The following is a 10,161-nucleotide window of genomic DNA, read 5'->3' as shown; positions in this document are numbered from 1 at the left end:
GCCGTGTTGCATATTTTTTATATAGACATCAGCCTAGCTCACAGCAATCTCAAACTCCTGGGCTCGAGCAATCCTCCTATCTCAGCCTCCCAAGTAGTTGGGACTATAGGCACATGTCATAACACCCAGCTAACTTTTTCTATTTCTATTTAGTATAGCACTCCTGCTCAGGCTGTCCCTCATTTCTTTCAGGTAAAAATTAACATACTGGTTTCAGTTTGCTTGTTTGTTTGTTTGTTTTTGGTCATCTATACCTTTCTTTTTGCACTTAATAATATATATCAGTACAATGCCTGCCCCCTTTCCATAGATACCACTGTTACTAGTTTCTTCTATATCCTCCCAGATTTCATCTATACATAGGCAATAAGAGCACATATCCATGTGTTCCTATCTTTTATGCAAAAGATTGAACAGTGCATGGCACATATTAAAGGCTATGTAAATGTTTGTTAAATAACATACTAAACCATATTAAGTTGTTTTGTGTCTTGATCTGTTCATTTAACAGTTTGTATCAAAGATTATCTCCTGTCAGTCCAAATATGACATCCTCCTCCGTTTTAGAGCTGTACAGTATTTCACTGGGTGGATGTGCTGTGGTATCTTTCTTTTTTATTTTCTTTCGTGAGACAGAATTTCACTCTGGCACCCTGGGTAGAGTGTCGTGGCATCATAGCTCATAGCAGTCTCAAACTCATGGGCTTGAGCTATCCTCATGCCTCAGCCTCCCAAGTAGCTGGGACTACAGGTACTGGGTACGACACCCAGCTAGTTTTTTCTATTTTTAGTAGGGATGGGGTCTTGCTCTTGCTCAGGCTGGTCTCAAACTCCTGAGCTCAGGCGATCCACCCACCTCCGCCTTCCAGAGTGCTAGGATTACGTGTGTGAACGTAATCCTCTATGGCATATGGCCTCTATGGCATATGGCCTCTATGGCATATTTCATGGGTCCTCCACTATAGGTGAAGACTTGGATTATTTCCAAATTTCCTTTTACACTAGGCCCGACTAGGTCTCTGTCCTCTTCCTTGACTCCTATAGATGAAAGGACTTTGGGTGTGTTCCACCTCTTTGCACATCTGGGTTAAGGGGTCTTCTCTCCTTACAGGAAAGGAAGGCATTGGAGGTCTTTCCATCCAAACGTATCTTACAAAGACGCAAGAGAGAATGGGTGGTCCCACCAATATCTGTGTCTGAGAATGGCAAGGGTCCCTTTCCCCAGAAGCTGAATCAGGTAAGGCTTCCTTCTCCCTGGGAGTCGTCGTCGGCTGTAGGGAGTTTTCTTGCTACTAAGTGCTGGGACCTACAGAGGAAAGCTAATCTCTTGTGGGATCAAATTCTAATAAGGCAGTGCCCCTCCACATGACTTCACAGAGGAGTCTTTGCTGCAATCATGAGATCTGTCACTCTGTCAGCTGCCATTTCTTTTGTTTCCAGCTCAAATCTAATAAGGACAGAGGCACCAAGATTTTCTACAGCATCACTGGGCCAGGGGCAGACAGTCCCCCTGAGGGTGTCTTCACCATAGAGAAAGAGACTGGCTGGTTATTGTTGAATAAGCCACTGGACCGGGAGAAGATCGCCAAGTATGAGGCAAGTAGCCTTTAGCACGTGCTGTAAATATCCACTCAGCAGGGGCCTGGGGCCGAGGTGGCACCAGGCTGACCCCAGATCCCTGTGCCCACAGCTCTTTGGCCATGCTGTGTCAGAGAATGGTGCTTCAGTGGAGGAGCCCATGAACATCTCCATCATCGTGACAGACCAGAATGACCACAAGCCCAAGTTCACCCAGGATGTCTTCAGAGGGAGTGTCTTAGAGGGGGTGCTGCCAGGTAAGAGAATTGGAGAAGGGGCTCTAGGGGGGGCCCCTTCTGAGGGGGGCCCCTCTGCTGAGTCCAGATCCTTAAATATTAACAGATGCATCACACCTGATTTTCTTGGCTGTGCATCAGATTACATGGCATCAGTCTTACAAATCCAGATTCCTTCACTCCATGCTAAGATTCCTGAATAAGGGCCATCCTGGAGTAGAGCTCTAGAATCTGTATATTTGAGAATTTCCCTGAGCCCCAGATAATCAGCCAGGTTTGGGAACTGTGAGCTTTGGACTCGCAAGGACCTAGATTTGAATCTTGGCCTCTTTACTGGCTATGACCTCTGAGACTCGTCCTAACATCTAAAATACTGACCTTGGCTTGGCACCAGTAACTCAGCAGCTAGGGTGCCAGCCACATACACTGGGGCTGGTGGGTTCAAACCTAGCCTGGGCCTGCCAAACAACGACAACTACAGTAAAAAAAAAAAAAAAATAGCCAGGCGTTGTCGTGGGCACCTGTAGTCCCAGCTACTTGGGAGGCTGAGGCAAGAGAATTGCTTAGCCCAAGAGTTGGAGGTTGCTGTGAGCTGTGATGCCACAGCACTCTACTCAGGGCAACATAGTGAGATGCTGTCTCAAATATATATATATATTTGACCTTGAAGAATTGTGAAGATTAGAAATAACAAGTATACATGTAAAACAAAGTACCTGACATGTGGCTCTTCAGGGCAGTGAAGGCTGGGAGGTGTTAGAACCTCATTTATGGAGAGAGAGAGAGAGAGTGGCAGGGGCCAGCAAACTACTACAGGGGAAGTGAGGACATATTGATGACCTCCTGCCAAAGACAGGTGCTACTGGGGAGGGTTATCCCCCTCCCTCTCTGAGTTGTGGAGAATTACAAAGAAATGTGACTTGGTCACATTTGTGACCAATGTGAGATGGTAACATTGCCTGTTAGTCAGGCAATAACAGAAATTACCGAAATAAATTACCAAAATAAAAAATAGTGCACGAAGCTTAGAAGTAGCCAACCCCGGCTGAAGTCGTGCTTCAAAGTGTTCCTCGGTTTCTTTCTTATTGTTCTGCCATTTTGGCCTCTGTTTCCAAGGTTACCTCGTGGTTGCTGCTGGAACTCTTGCCATTGCATCTGGAAGGAGGCAAAGGGTGGGAAGAACAAACACCACACTTATAAAAGCACTTTCCCCTGGCAGCACCTGTGGCTCAAAGGAGTAGGGCGCCGGCCCCATATGCCAGAGGTGGCAGGTTCAAGCCCAGCCCCGGCCAAAAACTGCAAAAAAAAATCACTTTCCCCAAAGCTGTATATATCTTATTTGTCAGAATTTATTCTCATCGCTATAGCTAACTGCAAGAGGGACGGACTGAGCACAGTGGCTCACACCTCTGATCCTAGCACTCTAGGAGGCTGGGGCAGGTTGAGCTCAGCCTGAGGGCTTTGAGGCCCTCCTTTGAGGCAAGCCTGAGCAAGAGCAAGACCCCATCTCTAAAAATAGCCAAGCATTATGGCAGACGCCTATAGTCCCAGCTACTTGAGAGGCTCAGACATGCAGATCACTGAGCCCAAGAGTTTGGAGTTGCTGTGAGCTATGATAACGCCATGGCACTCTACCCAGGATGACAGTGAGACTCTGTCTCAAGAAAAAAAAGGGGGGAGGCAACTCCTGTGGCTCAAAGGAGTAGGGTGCCGGCCCCATATGCCGGAGGTGGTGGGTTCAAACCCAGCCCCAGCCAAAAAAACTGCAAAAAAAAAGAGAAAAAAAGGGGTGGGTGGGAAATAGTCCTTGTCCTAGGTGGGCCTGTGGCAAGCCTAAAATGAAGATCATGTTTCTAAGGAAGAAGGGAAGGATAAAAAACAAGTACCCCCTGGCAATCTCTGCCCCAAATTAGATCGATCCAAACTGACAGGCAGGCAGGAGCCTCTGAGAGCTCCAGCAGTAAACAAGGCTGGAACTGGGGCTACAAGGGACAGCTACTCACTTGTCCCTTCTCTCTAGGTACTTCTGTGATGCAGGTGACAGCCACAGACGAGGATGACGCCATCAATACCTACAATGGGGTGGTTGCTTATTCCATCCATAGCCAAGAACCGAAGGAGCCACATGAACTCATGTTCACTGTCCACCGGAGCACAGGCACCATCAGTGTCGTCTCCAGTGGCCTGGACCGGGAGGTGAGTGCCCCTCAGGGAAAGTGGTACCTATCCAGGCTGGGGCCTGACTTGGAACAGACGCTCCTATCCCTGCCCCCAAAGCCCAGGCAGAGCAGTAGGGACCCAGGTCGGCTGGGCCAGCTGCTGTGTGTTCACAAGCTGACATCCCAGAAGCCGCCAGGCAATCTCATTCCATCTCCTCCCAGGCTGAGGAGGCAGCTGCGAAGCGCAGACTTCCGATGTTTTCTGGAGGTTTTCTCATTTCCTCTTGGAATGGCTCACTTAGTGTGCACATTGCCCAGATCTGTCCCTGGTGTGCTGCAAAGTAGAATTAGCTCCATGAATATTGGAATTGCCGCCTGTTTCCTAATTAATACCTTTGCCTAAATCTTCACTCGAAGCTTTTGTTCTGAAGCAGCCAAAGCTTGGGGACAATGCCCAGGTTTCCCGAGGACAGGCCCAGGAGAACTGTCTGGACCTGAAGTTCCCTCCCCCAGCTCCACCCTCTGCTTCTGTTCTGTCAATTGGTAGGGGTGGGCCAGGGAGTCGAGAGAACATTGTGAGAGGGAGAAGCACCCTCCAGTCCACACCCTCTGGAGACTGTACTTCCTAGAGCCCAGCCTCAGAACTCACAGTGGCCATTCCTCTCTTCCCTTTCTCCCCAGAAAGTCCCCGAGTACACATTGACCATCCAGGCTACAGACATGGATGGGGATGGCTCCACCACCACGGCAGTGGCAGTGGTGGAAATCCTCGATGCCAATGACAATGCTCCCGTGTTTGACCCCCAGAAGGTAATGCCCCTTCCTTCCTTCTGCTCTCATATAATGAGGAAGAACTAAGGTTCTTCCTTTCTCTTGAAACTCTGGAAGCTGCCTGCATTGCCTCCAGTCCCCATCTTACCGCTTGCTAGCTGTGTGCCTCTAGGTAAACTACCTAACCTCTCTGTGCCCCATTTCCCAGTCTGAAAAGTAGATAACAGTAATGACTGCTGCATTGTTCTGAGTTTTAAATAAATAAGCTTTGTACATTTTAACACAATGTACAGTAAGTGCTTGATATGAAAATATTTATTGATGTGAAAACTTCATTTGCCTCACACCTACACCTGCCTGCCTTCTCCCAGTGAATGCCTGTATGTTCCTAGTGGCAGAGGACTCGGTGCTAATCAAGAAGTTGCATTCCTAGAAAATTCAGTATATATTAAAAGCACTCCCCTCCTTCCATCTTTAGACATTTCTGGCTGTTGAGCACATTTAGCCCTAATTATAATTTTGCTTTGAGCAACTGATTTCTGTCTTTGCCTCCTGTCCCAGAATCTCAGGAATGTTCCTGGTCTGTGGCCCAGTGCAGTCAGGCACCTAGCCCTTCTTGTCCCCATCTTAGCCTTTCTGATCTTAGCTAGACAGGTAGCTGGATGTGGCAGGGGCTTGGGCACCCAGACCAGTGAGAGTACTGAGTCAGGCCCCTTTGTGTAAGGAAAGCTGGCCCAAGATCATGGGGGGTGGGGGTGGGGGGGGCTGATGCGCAGGGACATTCTGTACTTGTGTGTGCCCTAAAAACCTGCTAAGAGTGTTGGTGGTCCAGGAAAAGGGTATAGGACATGGGGCTCCCCTGAAATTGGATGGAGGATTCCCAGATGCTGGAGAGAGGAACAGCCTCTGAGGATGGTCGTTCTCTGCTCTCATTGTGCTATTCTTCCCACACTGACAGTACGAGGCCCGTGTGCCTGAGAATGCAGTGGGCCACGAGGTGCAGAGGCTGACAGTGACCGATCTGGATGCCCCCAACTCATCTGCATGGTGTGCCACCTACCACGTCGTGGGAGGTGATGACAACAACTATTTTACTATCACCACTGACCCTGAGAGCAACCAGGGCATCCTGACCACCAGAAAGGTGAGGCAGTTTGGGCTTTAGACAAGGGCTGTTACAGGGTCAGCCAGGAACTGGAAGCCACAGTGAGCTAGGATGGCACCACTATGCACTCCAGCCTAGGTGACAGAGTGAGACCTTCTCCCAAAACAGGGGGAAAAAAAAGAAGATGGATGGGCCTGAAGCATGGCCTCATTTGAGAAGCAGGATTTTATATAATGCTTTAAAGACTGTTTCAGATTCAGTCTCCCCTTTTTTACCTTGTAATGCCCTTTTTACATCACAAAATGGATCATTTCTAACATAACAAACCACGTTCATAATTTCCAGAAAATAGAATGTTATGGCTCGGCACCTGTAGCTCAAGCGGCTAAGGCGCCAACCACATACAGCAGAGCTGGTGGGTTCAACTCCAGCCCTGGCCTGCCAAATAACAATGACAACTACAACCAAAAAATAGCTAGGTGTTGTGGCAGGCGCCTGTAGTCCCAGCTACTTGGGCGGCTGAGGCAAGAGAATCGCTTAAGCCCAAGAGTTAGAGGTTGCTGTGAGCTGTGATGCCATAGCACTCTACCCAGGGCCACATAGTGAGACTCTGTCTCCAAAAAAAAAAAAATAGAAAAAGAAAATAGAATGTTATAAATAAAAGAGAATTTATAGGGAAAAGTTACTGAATTTAAAATCTTTAGGTTTGTCAACTTTTGGATACCACTACCCTAAAAAATATAATGAAGTACCTGCCTCTCTCTGTAGAATCATCCAGATGCAGTGGATAGATACTGTGTGAGACCCTGGTGACTCATATTGCAAGTAGTATTGATGTCTTTTCAGAGCAGTGAATAAACAACTCTTGGGAAAATCCTGAACAAATTTAATTATGAGCTCCGCTCAGAAGTTACATTCCTGGAAAATTCCATATATATTAAACGCACACCAAAAATTTTTTGTGTAAAATACATTCCAGATTCCAATTATAAACAAGTTTTTCACACCGATGGATGTATGAAATGGCCAGGGGGTTGTTGGCAGGCCACATAAGATCTGGGACAGCTCTGCATGGCTGTAATGCTGTGGGACATGGCATCCCTGCCCTAGCCTGTAAATGCCAGTGGTGACCCTGGGCATTATGACAGCTATAAACTCCATAGGTTTCTAAAATACCCCTTGGGGTTCGGCGCCTGTGGCTCAAGTGGCTAAGGTGCCAGCCACATACACCTAAGATGGCAGGTTCGAATCCAGCGCAGGCCCACCAAAACAGCAAGGACGGCTGCAACCAAAAAATAGCCGGGCGTTGTGGTGGGCACCTGTAGTGGAAGGCTGAGGCAGGAGACTCGCTTGAGCCCAGGAGTTGGAGGTTGCTGTGAACTGTGATGCCACGGCACTCTACCCAGGGGGATAGCTTGAGGCTCTGTCTCCAAAACAATAAATAAATAAAAATAAAATACCACTTGGGGGGGGGTGCCACCATCCCCCTGGGAACCAATGTTCTAGGGCTTACTAATCCAGTTACCTTTAGGGGGATCTTCAGGCCCTCTTAGGTGTCCACTGAAGGAATGCAGGAGGTTTTATGAGACAGGGAGGGGGCAGCACTGTTGCTGCTTGGGGCCCCCAATATTAGGTCTTTCCTCTGACCATCACTGTACTTCTCTCAAAATGGTTCAAGTTCTCCTCCCTCTTCTCCTAGGGCTTGGATTTTGAGGCCAAAACCCAACACACCCTGTATGTGGAAGTGACCAATGAGGTTCCCTTTGTGGTGAAGCTCCCAACCTCCACGGCCACTGTAGTGGTCCACGTGGAGGATGTGAATGAGGCACCCGTGTTTGTCCCACCCTCCAAAGTCATCGAGGTCCAGGAAGGCATTTCTGCTGGGGAACCTGTGTGCATCTATACCGCGCGAGACCCTGACAAAGAGAATCAGAAGATCAGGTACTCACTCGAGCCTGCTCAGCCAGCCAGACGCACTGCTGTGGTTGGATGGGTTCCTTATTATGGTCAGCCTTTGTTCTAATAACCAGAAAGATGGTTTAAATATCTTGGTTTTGTTTTTTGTTTTTCTTTTTTTGGAGACAGAATCTCACTATTTTGCCCTGGGTGTTACCATGGTGTCACAGCTCAGAGCAACCGTCAACTCTTGGGCTTAAGCGATTCTCTTGCCTCAGCCTCCCATGTAACTGGGACTACAGGTGCCTGCCACAACACCTAGCTTTTTTTTGTTGTTGTTGCTATTTTTTTTTTTTTTTTTGCAGTCATCATTGTTGTTTAGCTGGCCTGGGCCAGGTTCTAACCTGCCAGCCTCTGTGTATGTGGCTGGCGCCTTAACCAGAAGCGCAGAGCCAATATCTTGGTTTTTTGAGACAGGGTCTTGCTCTGTTGCCCAGGTTGGAGTGCAATGAAGCCGTCATAGCTCACTGTAACCGAGAGCTCCTAGGCTCAAGAAATCCTCCTGCCTCAGCCTCCCAAATATCTGGGACTACGGACATGATTTTTTTGAAAGTTTTTATACAGACACATTCTTGCTATGTTGCCCAGGCTGTCCTCAAACTCCTGGCTTTGAGTCATCCTCTCGCCTCAGCTCCCGTAGTGCTGGGATTATAGGTGTGAGTCATCATGCCTGGCCAATGGTTAAATATTTTGAACATCACCTGTACATAGGGCCTCTTCTTCCTACCCTTGTTGAGGCTAAAAACTGAGTAGGGAGGAGTTCAGGGTGTGGTTATTTCCTCACATATCTCTGCTGGGACCCCCCACTGCTGTTTTGGGCTCCCATTTACAGATGAGATGCAATTTCCATATGATCCTGCTTAGAAGCCCAGAGTCCATCTGCCAGTCGGTATGAGAAGACCTTGGATGATGACACTAGAATTCCAAGTATTCTGGGTGTGACATTTCTCAACTTTTCCTCTCCAGCTACCATATCCTGAGAGACCCAGCAGGGTGGCTAGCCATGGACCCAGACAGCGGGCAGGTCACTGCTGTGGGCATCTTGGACCGCGAGAATGAGCAGTTTGTGAGGGATAACATATATGAAGTCATAGTTTTGGCCACAGACAATGGTAAGAGCTTCAGAGAGGCTACTTTGGTTCCCAGATCACATGATGCAAGATGTCCCCTCTGTGCAGAGGGTGGTGTTGGGGAGGGGGTGTCTATAAAACTATCCTGAGAGTCAGAGGGGTCTTTCAGGAAATTCTTTTAAAGACTAGTCCTAGGAATACTGCCATGATCCTGATTATCTTAAAACCCAGGGCAGCACCTGTGGCTCAAGGTGTAGGGCACCGGCCCCATATGCTGGAGGTGGTGGGTTCAAACCCAGCCCCAGCCAAAAAAAAAAACCCCAAGACTTAGGAGATGTTCTGAAGATTCCCTTTAGCCTAAGTTTTTGGTTCATTGAGCTATGAAACTGAGGGGCAGTCACTGGACTAGCCTTGGGGGCACCGGTAGGTTTTACTATGTGACTATAGTGGCTGTGTCTAGATGAAGTAGCAATAACTGCTGTGGTCAGTTAATAATGTCTACTCTGGACCAAAATGAGAATGATGGTTTGATTGGCAAGAGCTTGCCACGTGTTTAAAGCAAACACATGGAAGGTCTTGAGAGATCAGAGCTGGGCGGTAAACAGAAGCCTCCCAGGGCTGAGGGAGTGGGTCATGGGAAGCTTAACATTGATTCACGAGCCTGACCACAGCCAGGTGCTGAAAGGGGGTCTTGTGTCATTGTGAACAGGGATTCCTCCCACCACGGGCACAGGGACCCTCCAGCTAACACTTATTGACATCAATGACCATGGCCCAGTCCCAGAGCCCCGCCACATCACCATCTGCAACCAAAGCCCTGTGCCTCAAGTACTGAACATCACAGACAAGGACCTGTCCCCCCACACTTCCCCTTTCCAGGCTCAGCTCACACATGACTCGGACATCCACTGGACAGCAGAGGTCAATGAGAAAGGTAGGTAACTGAGTGTGTGGCAGGGGGACAGCTTTGTTGGGTGGGTGTCTACCCCGTACTAGGACCAGCCAAACTTACCATGATTCTCTACTGCTTACCACTTTTGAACCCTGGCAAAATATAAAAACTTTTTTTTAAGAGATAGTCTCACTCTGTTGCCCTCAGTAGAGTGCGGTGGTGTCACAGCTCACAGCAAGCTCCAGCACTTGGGCTTAGGCAATTCTCTTGCCTCAGCCTCCTGAGTAACTGGGACCACAGGCGCCCAGCAGTTTGGCTGGGGCTGGGTTTGAACCCGCAACCCTCGGTATATAGCGCCCTACTCACTGAGCCACAGGCAATGCCCTTTTTTTTT

General features: G+C 48.4%; 1 protein-coding gene across 1 annotated transcript in view; it reads left to right on the top strand.

Moving 5' to 3' along the window:
• CDH3 (cadherin 3) overlaps positions 1-10,161 on the top strand; it is a 52,141-nt gene that overhangs the window by 32,093 nt on the left and 9,887 nt on the right. The window contains exons 3-11 of the mRNA XM_023518928.1: positions 1,112-1,237; positions 1,441-1,596; positions 1,691-1,835; positions 3,835-4,010; positions 4,655-4,783; positions 5,703-5,888; positions 7,549-7,790; positions 8,772-8,917; positions 9,585-9,809. Of these exons, the coding sequence (XP_023374696.1) occupies positions 1,112-1,237; positions 1,441-1,596; positions 1,691-1,835; positions 3,835-4,010; positions 4,655-4,783; positions 5,703-5,888; positions 7,549-7,790; positions 8,772-8,917; positions 9,585-9,809 (1,531 nt within the window). The remainder of the gene's footprint in view (positions 1-1,111; positions 1,238-1,440; positions 1,597-1,690; positions 1,836-3,834; positions 4,011-4,654; positions 4,784-5,702; positions 5,889-7,548; positions 7,791-8,771; positions 8,918-9,584; positions 9,810-10,161) is intronic.

Source organism: Otolemur garnettii, unplaced genomic scaffold, assembly GCF_000181295.1.
Source record: "Otolemur garnettii isolate 467f Iridium unplaced genomic scaffold, OtoGar3 scaffold00151, whole genome shotgun sequence".
Classification (NCBI taxonomy): Eukaryota; Metazoa; Chordata; class Mammalia; order Primates; family Galagidae; genus Otolemur; species Otolemur garnettii.
This window is presented reverse-complemented; position numbering and strand designations above follow the sequence as displayed.